The sequence below is a fragment of the Neofelis nebulosa genome, chromosome 9 (assembly GCF_028018385.1).
Source record: "Neofelis nebulosa isolate mNeoNeb1 chromosome 9, mNeoNeb1.pri, whole genome shotgun sequence".
NCBI classification, from domain to species: Eukaryota; Metazoa; Chordata; class Mammalia; order Carnivora; family Felidae; genus Neofelis; species Neofelis nebulosa.
Genome location: NC_080790.1, coordinates 35,563,630 through 35,579,751, shown reverse-complemented (window position 1 = coordinate 35,579,751; position 16,122 = coordinate 35,563,630). Strand labels below are relative to the sequence as shown.

Here is a 16,122-nt window from a genome sequence, read left to right as displayed (position 1 = left end):
CCCACACACCGCAGCTCGTAGTCTGAATTATTATTGCAGAGAGGGTGCAAGGACATCATAAGCAAGAAGAGACACTTAATCCAGAATGAACAGTGTTGAGATATCAACCCACTGAGAGAGGTACTACGTGGCCTATGACAGAGACACAAATGCAGCACTGTCCCATTTAACGTGACAGGTTTTTTTCCCTCTGATTTGAGACTTTGTGCATATGGAAATCTTACAAAGGTATGCAAATGAAATCGCCTTTTCCTTCAGATTTTTTTTTTTTTTTTTTGAGAGAGAGGCCCTATGAGTGAGGAAGGGGCAAGGAGAGAAGGAGACACAGAATCCAAAGCAAGCTCCAGGCTCCGAGCTGCCAGCACAGAGCCCAACGCGGGGCTCGAACCCACGAACCGCAAGATCATGACCTGAGCCAAAGTAGGACGCTGAGCCACCCAGGCACCCCATGTCATAAATCATTTTCATTTTTATTTTTAAAAAAATTTTGTTAACATTTATTTTTGAGACAGAGAGAGACAGAGCATGAATGGGGGAGGGGCAGAGAGAGAGGGAGACACAGAATCCGAAGCAGGCTCCAGGCTCTGAGCCATCAGCCCAGAGCCCGACACAGGGCTCGAACTCATGGACCGCGTGATCGTGACCTGAGCTGAAGTCGGACGCTCAACCAACTGAGCCACCCAGGCGCCCCTTTTAAAAAAAATTTTTTTTAACATTTATTTATTTTTGAGACAGAGAGAGACAGAGCATGAATGGGGGAGGGGCAGAGAAAGAGGGTAAATCATTTTTATCAAAAAGAATAAAATGTGATCAACTCAGCACTGTTGGAAGAATCCGAGGCAGCTTGGTGACTTGGAGCCCAGAGGAGCACTTTGCTTCTCTAGTCAGCTATGAGCAGTGCATGTGGTACACCTGATGTGCAGATGAACAAACACAGGCTCTTCCTTGCTTTACTGAACAGAATCATCCCTGAGAAACAGGACTAGAGAGGAGTGTACGGGCTTGGCTGGTTGCGCTCCCAGGAGTAAGAGCAGAGCAGGAGAGGCAGCGCTCACCTGGCAGGGGAAAGGCGTGGGGGGCTTCAGCCCCAGCAGGACAGGGATCCTCACTCAGCATCACCGCCTTTTCCTCTAACGCATGTTCATAAGTCTACCCTCTCAATGTGGCAGAACCGGTAACATTTTTTGGACACGATTTGGGAAGCACGTTCTGGGGTGTGTTTTGTGTGGTTTTTGGCTTAGAAATAAGTTCTTTATTATCAAGAGCTATTGCCAGTCAAATACCTCACTGCTTCTGATCTAACATCCAAGATCTCTATTTACCCAGTGAGTGGTGACAGGGTGCTCTGATAGACGGAGGACCTGCCAAGGAGAGAATTACTTGGATCAATGTCTACAGGCAGAGCCTGTGATCTGAGCAGCATATAGTGCCAGTGGCTAAGAACAGACTCTTAAGAAGCACATTAGTTCAAGATCAGTCTCTGACAGCTGTCTGCCCTTAGGCAGGTTCCTTTACCTTCAAGTACCTATTTCTCCTCTGTAAGATGTGAGTGATGAAACTATGTTCCTCACAGAGATGCTAAGAAGGCTGAGTGAAGTAATCCATAGGAGTTAGCCGCTTAAACAAAGGTTAGCAATTTTTACCACCATCACCCTCCAGCAGAATTCATAGGCCCAATGGACCCAATCTGGAAATCTGAACCTCCAGCCAGTGGTTTCTTTCTCCTCTACTGTTACAAGACCAATCTTCTCAGCCCTTAAGTGTTTCCTGCCTTTACTGACACACAGGTACCTCATCAAGCTAACAAGACTGCAACCCCCTTAAGGGAAAGCACCAGCTCTAAAACTTATCTAGAAGACAGTCAAATATTTTGTCAAGCATATGATTCAGAATGATTTTATTTAAGCAGACATAACATATATACATTTGTAAGTGCACAGACGATGTATTTTATGTACATGGCTTAGACAGCTGTTTAAAGACAACCAGTGCCTACTGGGAAATAATTTTCTACAAAAGTGTGGAAAAAAACAAAGATCAACTGAGGAGGCAAAAACTAGACATGAATTCAAAACATAGATATAGGTTTTCATAATCAAGATCAGTGCCCTCACCATCTCCTCCCTGTGGTCACCACAGGGCAGGAAACTTTAATCAAAGAGCTTCAGGGTGCTGGTTCCCAGACCGTGAGGAAGAGAAGGGAAGAGCAACAGATAAAAAACCCGGCACTTTGGTAGTGGGCTACAGCCTGGCCACAGGCCTGCCGCACTTGCAGCACCCAGAGTGGGGACGTCCTGGTCACCGAAGAAGCGATGAGCCCCTTTCTGCCAACTCTTCTCGGGCAAACTCAATCCCCTTGCCTCACAAGAATGTCGGAAAGGTCCTCAGTTCCTTCCAGCTTTAGATTCTGAAGGAAGATCAAACACATGAACAGATTCTAATCAAGGTAACAGGGTGGTGACTACAAAGAATGAACTTAGTCCCATGACTGTAAGAAAATTATGTTATAGCAAATATCATTTGCATAATAAAGCTAATTGCAAATCCTTGCCAACTGCAGGGGGAAAAAAGGCAAAAAGAAAGACTTCCTGGTGCTGGTTCCTGCAACAACCTCTCTCTGTAACGGGCCCAAGAGCTAAGCTATTTGCTCTGGAAGGAACGAAAAGCGGATGGGAAGCCACCAGGAGACACAACACATGCTTGTTAACCCTGTCCATGTGTGGCCTTGTCCAGGCCCTCCCCCTCCCTGCCCCATAACCTCATCCCTGAGGACGGCCGTGACAGCCCCCTCGCTCCATCTGCTCAGGCCTTTCCCTACCTCTCAGCTCTTCCCCCACCTAACACCCCCACTCTCCCACCCCATGAATTCCCCACCAATCCCAGGCACTTGTTTCCTTTAGGACCAAACAATTGCCAGAGGCCTGTCTTTCCTAAGCTCACCACCAAGCATACCTCCCCTCACTTGGCACTGGAGGCAGGCACGATGTGCTGGCACTCAGCAACCACACCACCCTTTCTGGTGCACCTTCCTGTACTGCTAACGATGGAAAGCTGAAATCATACCCCCCTGAAGCGTGACTTCTACGACTCAGGTTCCAGAAGCGGTTCAGGTTTGGCTAATCAGTCACACCATATTGGCACTCAGGCCCACAGAGGTAGAGGAGACCCTGCGTCCACCACTGCACCCCACGCCCCGTCGCACTTCTCAGGGGAGCTCATTCCCAGAGTGGCTGATGAAGAGTCCAGATGGGAGTGAAAGACAGGGAGAAAGAAGGCCACAAGAGAGTCATGTTCTGGTATTAAGCGTTGTGAAATTTCTCTTGGTGGTTCTAAACTGAGTTACCACACACCCCTGCAGACTATCATGGTAACTGACAGGGTCAATGTTACAGTCAAATCTTCTCAAACAGCCCAAAGCCAAGATCCAGCAATGGCTTCCCTCAGCGCTTAGCCCAAGGGTTTCTGGTCTGGTGCCATCTCCCCATCCTTTAAATGCTGAGCGCTCTGGGCCCCTAAAGACACACTCGATCACAGCACAACAATCCCGGCCCTGCTGTTGGGGGAAGCAGCGCAGTGCTGGAGCCAGAGCATTATGTGCCTCAGTGAGGCCACAGAATCACCGATGCTTTTTAGCAGGGTTTCCTCGGCCCGGTCTATTTCGGAACCGAGTGTAGACCATACAGCCGCTCTCTCACAGGGAAGAGGCAGGCTTCTGCAGAGACACACAGCCCAGGGCAACACCGATTCTCAGACTGGTGCAATTGAGTGAAATCAGTAACATTCTCAATTTGGACTCAAGATGAGGGTTTCTGAGCTTTGGGGGCACCCTGTGCTTTAGGAGCCTGTATGTGCTAGGAGAACACACCCAGAGGGAGAGTTCACCAGCACCTACGTCCGTAAAGATGGTGTGAGGTTCCAGGCCTCCCCCAGAACAGCTTTACAGTCACACTTCTGAATGTCAGACAGATGGATGGCTTGTGTGCCCTCCTCTTCAGATGGGGAATCCTCCTCAGAGCCATTTGTGGATTTCTTGTCAGGATGATAATATCTTTTTGTTTTTTTTTTTCCTCCTAGTTATTCTTTCTTCATGTAGTTTGCTTCTGACATTGGATAAGTTGGAACATGTCAAGAATCACACGGAGCCATTCTCACTGCCATCTCCCACAACCACGGATGGGGCTGTGTGTCCCCTAGCCTTGTCTTCAGGACTTCTGAACAGGGCACATGATCTCTGCAGTCAGCCACTGCTGCTTACTACCTTTCACCCTGCAGCCATGTGAGTTCAATGTTCCTGGGTCAACAATCAACCACGGTGGCTCTAATGTATAAGCTCTTCCCGTCAGAAGCTAAGCTGGGTTGCTCTGTTCACACCTCAGTAGTGAACGCCCGGGCCCAACAGTCAGCACCGTAGGTGCACACGCGCAGCACCTGTCCTGGCTCACTGGCTCTTCCACATCTCTTCCCTGCCCAGCCTCAAAACTAGCTTCTGCCAAATGGACACTTTGTTCTTCTTCAGTGAGGTCATGAGCTTCGAAAGAGAAAAAGTGGTCCCTGACTCCCAGTGGGAGGTCCGCGTGGATAGGCTGAAGGCTATCCTACACGGGTCATCCTGCAAGGGAACCTCTCGCCTTCGGGCCCAGCAGTCAGTCCAAGCAAGCCCAGAGCTGCGAAACAGCCGATCATTGCGTCATTTTAATTACGAGGCCAGAGGTCAGGCGCTGGCACACAGGAAACCCTGGGTGCTTCTGCAGCACCCCATTTTTGCTGGCATTCCAGTGCAATCTTATCGATCCTCTCAAACCACTCTTCAGTGTTCAGACAGGCGCCACACTCTCGGCTCTGGGGCAGGGTTCCGGTCTTGGAGGAGGTTAGAATCCACAGCTGTGGTGCACGATAGCAGCGAGACATGCCCAGCCCTAGTGATGCTCTACTTCAAGAGCCAAAGTCTACGTGAGGGACCGGCTGCCTAAGGACACAAAAGGATACAAAGGGTACAAAGCCTCACGCAGTGCCACTTGTTGGGGCTTGTTGCTGGCTGCCTCACCGGGCTGCCTCCTGGGTAGCTGCCACCACACTCTTGGGAAGATGGGTCCCTGCCCGCTCTTCTGGTGACTGTGCCACGACTGCTCAGTTCTGCTGGCTGGCGTGGCACACTGCGGAGCCTGGCATTGTTGGTGGTGCAGCCCTGCTGGCCATGGCCTCCATGTCTCACTATCCTCTCCCTGCATCAATTTTCCTTTCATCCTCACCTGGCCCTCCGTCCTCCACCACATCTCCATGTGTCTTGACTTTGGCACCGGCAGGATTTGCCCTTTAAAGCCTCCGACACCCAAAAATACAAAAGCACTTTATGCTTTAAAGCTGGGAACTGACAGATCACAATTCAGCACCTAAAAATTTCCCCAGTTGGGTCCTCCTCATTATTTTCATTGCTAATCACACCCAGTGGCCTTTTTCTAAGTCACTTCTAAGTGCGTGCATGGTTAATCCTCTGGGTTGAAAGTACTGCATAAGTCACTGTATTTAAGATGTCCTATGAGGTTGCCCGTGAGAGATCTAATTAAGAGCTCAAACAGGTTGCGATGAACACAGAATACTCCCACGCTTACCAGATTTACCTACCTTTTCATTGGCTAAATGTAGGAGACAGGCAAAGGCCAGAGGTATAGAGAGGTTCTGAGCCATGAGGGGAGGCAAGCTATAAAACAAAGAGGCAAGTATTTAGCTGGGTCACTGCAGTTCTAGGAACAAAGGCTCTTTCATCAAGTATGAATACACATGTCCAGTGAACAAACTAAGCAGAAACAAAGAAATATTTCAGATGTATTTTATAAGCAGGTTCTTCTAGTTTCTCATTTGGAAATAAAATATCACTTGTCCCATTCCAGCCAATGGTGCAGAAAAATGCCTTTTTAAAAGTTGGTCTCTATTAACTCATTTCACAATGCAAAGAAGACACAGAAAAACTGCCCCAAGTATTAAAAGAGCAGAGCGTGTGCAGAGGGTCCGTCAGCCCTGTGGTCACTGGCACGCACCTCTTCTGCAGATCCTTTGTGAGCCTGCTGAGCATCTTCTCATCAGCCACCTTTCCCATGTCCCCTTCTTTTCCAGTTTCACTGTGGTTTGTCTAACAGAAGAAGAATATTGACAACTCTGATATGCAGGACCAGTTCACTTTCGAGAAAGCAACGTAAACCTAAAGATTGTATCTCCAAAAAGTCTACATCTGAATGAAACCACATTTTCTAAGTTACATCTTAAAGAAAAGGGACCCATAAGGGGACTCCATTCCTTAGCCCTGCACCAGGACACTGACTACCAAGTGATGGTAAATGTTGATGTCAATGTCAGTGTAATCCCAGTAAAGGAAAAACTGCAAAAAGTCTTCTAGTTTTCTCTGAGGAAAAAAAATACAAAACAACAAAAGCCATGATCATTTATAGTTTCAACTGGCCTAACGCAGCCAAGGGCAGCACAGAATCCATAATCCATACGGCAAGCAGTTATCAAAGGATGTCATGTCTCGTATTTGTGTTACAATAATTCAGAATGTGTACATGGTGGGTGGGATGGGGAGGCAGGACAGGATGGGTGACAGTATACATAAAACAGTGAGAGTTATCAGAAGTAGGTGTTCACTATACTATTCTCTCTCTACTAATATGTTTGAGTATTTTCGTGATAAAAGACTTTTTAAAAAAGGATAAATTCTTAGTTAACCATAATCCCTGGAGTAGAGGGTATTCTAAGTTGTTTAAATTCAAAGTTTGGGGTGCCTGAGTGGCACAGCCAGTTGAGTGTCCAACTCAATTTTGGCTCAGGTCATGATCCCAGGGTTGTGGGATCAAGCCCCACATCGGGCTCTGTGCTGAGCATGGAGCCTGCTTAAGATATTCCCTCCCTCCCTCCCTCTCTCTCTCTCCTTCTCCCTCCTACCCCCCACCCCCCACCCCTGGTCGCGTGCTGTCTCTCTAAAAATAAAATAAATCTTTAGGGGTGTCTGGGTGGCTCAATCAGTTAAGCATCCGACTTTGGCTCAGGTCATGATCTCTGTGAGTTCCAGCCCCGCAGCAGGCTCTGTGCTGACAGTTCACAGCCTGGAGCCTGCTTCTGTGTGTGTCTCTCTCCCTGCCCCTTTCCAGCTTGTGCTCTGTCTTCCTCTTTCAAAAATAAATAAATGCTTAAAAACAAACAAACAAACCTTTAAAAAATAAATAAATCTTCAAAATAAATATATAAATAAATAAACTCAAAGTTTACGTAGAACCCCTTTCCTACTTTTTTTATTTTTAATTTTTTAAGATGTTTTATTATTTATTTTTGAGAGAGAGACAGAGACAGAGTGTGAGCGGACACACTCTGAGAGAGAAAGAGGGAGACACAGAATCCAAAGCAGGCTCCGGTCACTGAGCTGTCATCACAGAGCCTGACACGGGGCTCAAACTCATAAGCTGTGAGATCACAACCTGAGCCAAAGTCGGACACTTAACCGACTGAGCTACCCAGGCACCCCACCCCTTTTCTACTTTGTAAAAAGCGCATTTCCCTTACATTTGCATCCTATCCAGTTTTAGGCATATGATTGGAGCCTTAGCTGATATGTAGGACTACACAACTCAGGGTCCTCAGTCCAAGCATGATTTTCACTTCTCAGCCAACAGGAGAAGGTATAGGAGAACGGGTTGGGTTTGGAAAGCTCAGAACATTGCCTGAGCATTAGCGGTCCAATAGAGAGGATGGCAGGATTCTGGTTGACTGAGAGTTCCATTTAGTTGGAAAGAGTCAGTCAAGGTTTCACCTTGTTCTGAAGGAGAAAGAGACAATTTGACAAAATTGTTTTTTACTATTTTCCTACTTTGATTATATTTCCCAAATCAAGAAGTATTAGATCAAAGGGCTTAAACATTTTATGGCACCTGAGATGTTAGAATTTGCTTTCCAAAAGGGTCATTTATCAACTTAAATTGCACCAGCAGTGAGTAAATGCTCCAAGCTTTTCCTCAACTCTGTACTGAAAGAATTGTTTAACTGCTGAAGTCGCTATTTTAAAGGAGCCTAAAATGCTTTCATCTGTATTTTTTGATTACCAGCAAGACTGAATAATGTCACGTGCACTAGTTTACCATCTGCATCGCCTTTCGTGTGACTTGCGTGTTCATATACTTGGTTCATTTCTCTCTCGGAGGTGCGAAGTTTCTTTGTATTTCTGAATGAATGCTTTCTGAATTCACGCCACTGATCTTAGAGCCTTAACCGTGAGCTAGTCCCCTCCCACATGCCGGGCACCTAGAGAGTAAGCAGAACATGTTACCTCCGCGTCTGCATGCTTGGAGAACTCTGTCAGCAAACTCCACATGCTTTGCTTCAACTTCTTCATGTCCATCTTTTTGGCAGTCTTGGCATAATGGATTTCAATTTTATTTACCTGCAATAGATATATAACCAAGTAAAACTAAGTAAAATAAAAAAAAAACATTTACCATCAACCCATTGTAAAAGCAAAAGTCTGGAGTTCATTTTTTTTTTTTTTAATTTTTTTTTTCAACGTTTTTTATTTATTTTTGGACAGAGAGAGACACAGCATGAACGGGGGAGGGGCAGAGAGAGAGGGAGACACAGAATCGGAAACAGGCTCCAGGCTCCGAGCCATCAGCCCAGAGCCTGACGCGGGGCTCGAACTCACGGACCGCGAGATCGTGACCTGGCTGAAGTCGGACGCTTAACCGACTGCGCCACCCAGGCGCCCCAAAAGTCTGGAGTTCAAATAAAGAATCTAGTTTGGTTTAATCCAAGGAGTTCTAGAACTTCCTTTGGATATACCAAAATAGAGTCCCTTCCTTTAATCTAATTTCTTGTTGACCAAGTATAATCTACATAAGACTAACCTGGAATCCCAGTGTAAGAGACATAGGTCAATCAAATATATATGAAATCACCACGCCTGTCACTTGGTACGGGACAGATGCTTAATGCGTGATAATTTAATACAAATTGAATCTGGCCAAGATTTTCCAGAGACAAATAGCTAGCCTCACGCAATAAGCACAGAAACCGATTTTCCCTGCCTGCAGCCTTCATTCACATAGTTTACCACTTTGCCCCTAGTTATATGGTTTATCACAATCTCTGGAGAGATGACTAGTTCTACACATACTTAATTAGCATCAGCTCATTCCCAACACAGCCCTACTTAAGAGTCAGCCACTTAAAGAGCAACGACTTAAAATAGAGGGGAGGGGCGCCTGGCTGGCTCAGTCGGTTAAGCGGCCGACTTCGGCTCAGGTCATGATCTCGCGGTCCGTGAGTTCGAGCCCCGCGTCGGGCTCTGTGCTGACAGCTCAGAGCCTGGAGCCTGTTTCGGATTCTGTATCTCCCTCTCTCTGACCCTCCCCTGTTCATGCTTTGTCTCTCTCTGTCTCAAAAATAAATAAACATTAAAAAAAATTAAAAAAAAAAAAAAAAGAAAAAAGAAAAAAAAGAAAATAGAGGGTAAAAAAAAAAAAAAAAAAAAAAAAAAATCAAGCCCAGACCAATATGACTCTCATATAGGAGGCAAATTAAATAGATCTCAGGCAAACAATATAATTCTCGGCTTTCACCTCTACCTTCTGAGGTTCAGCTACCAGATTCGACTCCCCATAAGTGGTGATGTCCAATCCTTGGACTTCAGGGATATCATCATTCTCTTGTGTTGTTTTAGGCGGATGGCAAGATGTAAGGTCAAAGGTCCCAACTGGTCCCACAAATAAATCGTCCGACTCTTCATAATCACTGTCAGCAGCCTGGGAAAGAAAACAGTTCAAGTTTGGCAGAAGCTGTCTGAGAGGCTTAGAAGTATCCTTGAAAAAGACTGTATTTACACATCAAGAGCAGAGCACCTGAGAGTTCATTGTGTGAGTCAACCCTACCTTGGACTTCTAGGTGCCTCTACTTATCTTCCTGTTATACATAAACCCTAAGAGGAAAGCTATCTGTTAACTAAGACCTCTAGAGCAAGTTAAAAGGAATTCAATAATCACAACTGCCAGTATCACCTTTGGCTTCAGGCCAACTTAAGATTTCATTTTATAGAAAGCATTCTTGAAACACTGGAGATCTGACCCACATCCCTCACCCAATGTGAGCACGAGAGTCGCCAGGGGTCTCCAGCCGGCCACAGGATTCCTGTCCAGGAGCCATGAAAAATTCATTCTCGGACCAAGGCCAGCAGGGATTGATCAGATCTCTGGGCTGGGACCCAGGACTTGTTTTTAGCAGTGATTCTTTTTTAGGGTGATTCTTAAACACCCGGAAAGTTTGAGAAGCACTCAAGGTCTGGATTTTCACTAAAATGTAACAACGCAATTCTCCACGTAAGATGGTAAGGTGAACAAACTATTCTGCAGTTCTCGTCCCTCTCCCTACGGGGACACAGATGAGGCCTAATATTTTCCCCCTTTCTGTTATTTACATTTGCTATCTCATTAGTGGACTCACAATAGGAATACTGAGATTATTTAGCCTAAACCTAGATCTAAATTGGGGAGTAGCTTGTGTAAGTTTGCAATGTAAGAACCAAAATCAGAGCTAGAAGCCTAGTCTCCTGAATCTACCCCATAGACTTTTTGCCTATCAGATCATACGGTCTTCGCGTGTCTATGTGCTCTGTCTCCCTAGCCGAAATACTAGCTCCTCAGAGCAGGAAGAGTATTTTCCTTTGAAATCCCAAAATAGCCAAGATAAGTGCTTTGCACAGGCTAAAGATATTGACTGGTTTATGATCATTCGCTTTCCGCATGTAGGACTGGCAGCAAAGCAGGCCAAGGTTTTGGCTGTTTCCTCACCTTTGCTCATTCCCTGATGCCTGGGGCAGGGCAGGCAGCCACAAACTCCCCACCTGATTTAGAATTTCCTGCAGCTTTCCACCATATAGGAAAGAAGGCTCTTCCGCTTAGAAGAGAGGACAGAGCTCTTCTCTCCTTTACCTGTAATCCAGGGCAAAAGTTGGAGGTGTCGTTAGGGTTGTTGTAATCATAGTCTCCAATTTCTTCATAATGTTCAGTTCCTGCCCTCTGGCCTTGGGCCATCTTAAGTAACTAGAATGAAGGAAAGAATAACAGTAGAAAGCAATTTCTAGGAAAGCATCTCTAAACTAAGATGGACAATAACCTTAGTTCTTATGATCAACCTCCTAGAATTATAGAATTTTAGGGGTGTCTGGGTGGCTCAGCCGGTTAAGCGTCTGACTTCAGCTCAGGTCATGATCTCACGGTTCGTGAGTTTGAGCCCCACGTCGGGCTCTGTGCTGACAGCCCAGAGCCTGGATGGAACTTGCTTCAGATTCTGTGTCTCCCTCTCTCTCTGCCCCTTCCCTGCTCACACTCTGTCTCTATCTCTCAACAATAAAAATGTTAAAAAAGGGGCGCCTGGGTGGTTCAGTCGGTTAAGTGGCCGACTTCGGCTCAGGTCACGATCTCGCAGTCCGTGAGTTCGAGCCCCGCGTCGGGCTCTGTGCTGACAGCTCAGAGCCTGGAGCCTGTTTCGGATTCTGTGTCTCCCTCTCTCTGACCCTCCCCTGTTCATGCTCTGTCTCTCTCTGTCTCAAAAATAAATAAACGTTAAAAAAAAAAAAAAAAATTAAAAAAAATGTTAAAAAAAATTAAAAAAAAAATAGAATTATAGAATTTTAGAGTTCTAAGGGTCCTGAAAAGTCATCTTAATCCTGACAACTTCAACTCCACAGCTCCGTTCTAGAGCAAGCCCTGGGGTAGCAGGGCTTGGAGACTCCATCCAACCCAAATAAACCAGAGAGCTAGTGTGCAATTAGGTCTGTGCACAACTTTATTGGAAAGGGTTTCTTCATTAAAAACAAAACTGCCTAAAGCTATCTGAAAAGAAGTCGACTTGGTTGCCGCTCGAGCAATTCTGAGAAAACCCATTCACAATTTTAATTCACAGGCAGCCTGTCTCATTTCTGGGACAATCATAAGAAGAAACATTCAGCTTTTTTCCCTGTTGTTACACACAGGGTCCTTGTTCTGCCTTCCAGAGCCTCAGAGAACAAGTCTGCCTCCTCCTTTGGGAATGCCTGTGACCACAGCCCTTCAGATATTTGCTGATCTTTAGACCAGTGATTTTTGCCTGAGGGGTTTCTTTGGGGAGAAGGACATGAGGCTGAAGGTATGTAGTTTACAAAGCATACTGAATATTTTAATACAACTCTATACCCAAAAGCAGCCAAAAAAACCCCTTCACAATGTTTTTATGATACAAATCCAAAAATAATATTCAACAATAGGTATTTATTGTCTACTTTCTTCCACTGTTCCTCCTATAACACTATTTCTAAATCCCTCTCCATTTAGGATACTCTCCTCGAGGCACACTCTACATTGTCCATAGTCTACAAAAAAGTGTTTCAGGAAGGGAACATGACAGCGGTTGCTATTAGAATCCCCTTGCAAGATATTAAACTGGATGGGTGGTTGATCTGTATAGTCTCTAACCAAATAGTGCTTATTAATCCAGCATCTAATTTCCAGGGTTTCCAGAGCTTAACAGTCATTTTCCCAGTGTAACTCTGCTGGGAAGGTCAGGGATCTCCAGCTCCTACTGCCTGGCTGCCCTACCACACACAGTGAATTTGTTCCTATGGACAATCAGAAGCAAAAGTTCTTTCTCTAGAAGAGACGATCATAAAACAAAAAACAAAAACAAAAAACCACCCCCTGGAATGCAATGTCTCAAAGACTTTGTTCTACCACCTTAACATCTGAATACGCAAATTCCCACCGAAGGCCACGATCTTCAAATGTTCACAATAAGGGCTTGAGGGAAAAGGGGGTGGCTTGTGGCCACAGAGAGCAGCTCCAGGCTGGGCAAGGTTTGAGAAGTGTCCTACCATCCTGCTCTTCCGCCACAGGGTTCCATTTTCTGATCAGAACGAGGGGGCTAGCATCTTACCAATACTGACCATAGCCATACTTTCTCGTACTGCGGTTTTGTATCTCTTTCTGCACTTTTAAGAGTATTTCTATTAAGCAAACAGTGTTGATTAAAAAGGAAAATAAATTACTGTTGGTTTATAAAAACACAATGTGAGATATCAGTGATTTGGGGGAGCTGTATACATATCATTACGGTCTTGTACAGAAACAGGCAAAATAAGGAAGAGGAAACTGAAGACGGTTTGTGTATATGACGCCACAAGACTAGAACCACCAGGAATGCAAATGAACGGGGGTCTAGATAAATGAAACCTAGCTTGAACCACTGACTGGTTACCCTGGCAACAGTGACATGCGCTTGCTACCAGCATCACCAGAAGAACCACAGGCAGATGAAGCGAACGGCGACTAGGTACAGCACCAAGTGGTCTGGAGTGCTCATCTTAACAGAGGAGCCAGGAAGGTTGCGCAGCACTGGAGAACTCCCTGAGGACTGCACAGTCAGACACCGGCACCTACATCACCCCTCATGTCACAGTCTACACCCCGTCCACACCCTGACCATGAGGAAGGCAACGTGGGCTGGGAACAGCATCTGCCTAGTGAATCCACCACCTCAACGAGAAAGTAGAGAATCAAGCAATAACTAACATCTTGTAAGAACCTCAACAAAAGATTGTTTATCGCCCTAGCATTTCAGCGTGTAGGGCTCAGTGTCCATCCGGAGGTCTAACCAACTGATGTATTTCAAATCTTTGGTGTGCATCTATCCCATAAGCTTTCCCTTTAGCTGTGCTACACCCACTGTGTCTTCCAGTAACTGCCCTGGGCTAACACACATCTCTCCTCTCGCTCTCTCCTTTTCCTTAAAGGCACTGTCTGACAGTCACACTACCCATCATCCGATACCTCTGATGCTATCAGCAGGTGAGACAACAGCAGCAGCCTGAACGAACCAAGGAACAGTCTTATCCTGGTCTTACCCTGGTTCCTGGTTTGAGATGCAGCTGGACAAGATTATCAGTCTCATAGAGGAAATCCGTAGGAAGAGTGGTAGCTCTCCAATTCTGATTCTCCAAAGTGGATTTGGTCAGAATAGTAGCAGCCTATTAAAAAAAAAAAAAAAAAAGTTTTTAGGCATCTTTAATAAGAATGTTCAAAACATATATATATATATATATATTTTTTTTTTTTTTTTTTAAGGAGCTTGGAAAGGATTTGGGCAGCACTAGTCTACTGTCAGAATTCCCAGTTCCATGTGAAAGAGATTTTGCTAGACATTATTCATATTCTAAACCTGATTCTATCTGCCACTGAGTTCGGGTTTTTTTCTCAATTCCTCTAGAGACTGAGGGAGAATGAAACCATCTATTTACTCTAAAACTTATATTTGTAATTAATTGTTTAAAAAATCACATCTGTGGGGCATCTGGGTGGCTGTTGGTTAAGCGTCCAACTCTTGATTTCGGCTCAAGTCAGGATGTCGCCATTTTGAGTTTGAGTCCTGCATTGGGCTTCATGATGACAGCACAGAGTCTGCTTGGGATTCTCTCTCTCCTTCTCTCTCTCTCTCTCTGCCCTTCTCTTGCTCACATACACTCGTGCTCTCTCCCTCTCTCAAAATAATAAATAAAACAAAAATCACATCTAGGGGTGCCTGGGTGGCTCAGTCGGTTGAGCGTCTGACTTCAGCTCAGGCCATGATCTCACAGCCCATGAGTTCAAGCCCCACGTCGGGCTCTGTGCCGACAGCTCAGAGCTGGAGCCTGCTTTGGATTCTGTGTGTCTCCCTCTCTCTCTGCTCCTAACCCACTCGCATTCTGTTTCTGTCTCTCTCAAAATAAATAAAAACTAAAAAAAAAAAAAAAAAAAAAAATCACATCTGAAAAGAATGAAGAGTAAAAAGAGTAATTTAAGAAAGCACATATGCTAATAAATCTAGCACAAACCTTTGTTTTTCGAAAATATATGTCAAAGTCAATATCATCATCAAAGTCAATTTCAAAATCTTTCTTTGTATTCTTCTTTTTGTTTTCTGATTTGGAGGCAGCATCATCTGCAGAAATGAACACAGACATCAATACCGTTCACCTCTGTGAACAATATTTACCCATTCTGCAGGATCCTTATCAATGGCAAAATACCATTTTTATCTGAACAACATAATGGCATTAGGAAAGGCAAACCACATTCCTATTTCATCAACTGGTAATTTGTGGTCTTGCTAACAAAACACAATAAAAAATATGCTAATTAATCCCTTCCATTCAAAGATAGAATGCAAAACATAAAACGCTGGCAAGCCCTTCAGAGTTCTAGAGTCCTGCCTTGTAAGCTTGTGGTCATTCCCACATATGCTGGATGGTCACTGACACTACGTGTTCAAGTTCCATCTAGAAGTACATACGTTTGAGTCGGGGTCTAAAGCGCCAGTGATCCGGGCCAGCCCACATCGACATGGTACGGGGACTAAAATAGGAATATTCTCCAGGTTTCATGGACAGAAGGGGGCACATGGTCCTAATGTCTCCATCCCCAAGGGGAATCATTTCTTCCCTGTAACACACATGAAATCACATTTTTACATGTACAACCACGTACATGTCAATATATATAACACAATCATGCATTTACACGTAAAGCAGCATGTGAGGCAACTGAAGACTACCTACTCAGCTTTCACAAATGGGCAGGATTTCTAAGAGTTAGTTCAATATAAATACTTCATCGTTAAAAAATCCTTTAGTTCTTACTTAGTCAAAGTGCTTTTGCTTCTCTTAATTTTATAACAATATGATCATAGCTATACAAGGAGGTTTTAAAGTGCTTCATAAAATGCAAGTTTACCCACTTGAGAGACAAGAAAAGTGGCAGAGAGAAAGTTGGACTGCACAGTTAATAAAATGCCAGAGCTGGGAGTTGGACACAATTCTCTGAATCAGCTTCAAGATCTTTCCATATGGAAGATTTCCCACCACACAAGATGATAATCTCTCTCTCATTCTTTCTTCACCATCCTTCCAAAAGTGAGGGCTCCAATAACACTAGTGTAATGTCTACCAAAAGTGAAACAGATGTTATTCTAATTTGTCCCCCAAATGATCGGGGTGGGGGAGGAGCACTTGTAATCCGTTAAGCCATCTTAGCTTTATTCTTTGCTGTGTGTGAAGTCTAACTGGCCAGTCCAGCATGGCAG

At 44.9% G+C, this 16,122-nt stretch overlaps 1 protein-coding gene across 2 annotated transcripts in view; it reads right to left on the bottom strand.

The window, feature by feature from the left end:
• Positions 1 to 1,880: 1,880 nt before the first annotated feature.
• Positions 1,881 to 16,122, bottom strand: part of NCAPH (non-SMC condensin I complex subunit H) — a 33,808-nt gene continuing 19,566 nt past the window's right edge. Inside the window, exons 10-18 of one of the 2 annotated variants that reach the window (XM_058683202.1) lie at positions 15,334 to 15,482; positions 14,876 to 14,982; positions 13,910 to 14,032; positions 10,965 to 11,075; positions 9,600 to 9,782; positions 8,312 to 8,425; positions 6,036 to 6,127; positions 5,623 to 5,698; positions 1,881 to 2,407 (exon numbers count right to left, since the gene is read on the bottom strand). In XM_058683202.1, coding sequence (XP_058539185.1) covers positions 2,348 to 2,407; positions 5,623 to 5,698; positions 6,036 to 6,127; positions 8,312 to 8,425; positions 9,600 to 9,782; positions 10,965 to 11,075; positions 13,910 to 14,032; positions 14,876 to 14,982; positions 15,334 to 15,482 — 1,015 coding nt within the window. In that variant the 3' untranslated portion in view covers positions 1,881 to 2,347. The remainder of the gene's footprint in view (positions 2,408 to 5,622; positions 5,699 to 6,035; positions 6,128 to 8,311; positions 8,426 to 9,599; positions 9,783 to 10,964; positions 11,076 to 13,909; positions 14,033 to 14,875; positions 14,983 to 15,333; positions 15,483 to 16,122) is intronic. The other variant, XM_058683203.1, reaches the window with a different exon arrangement.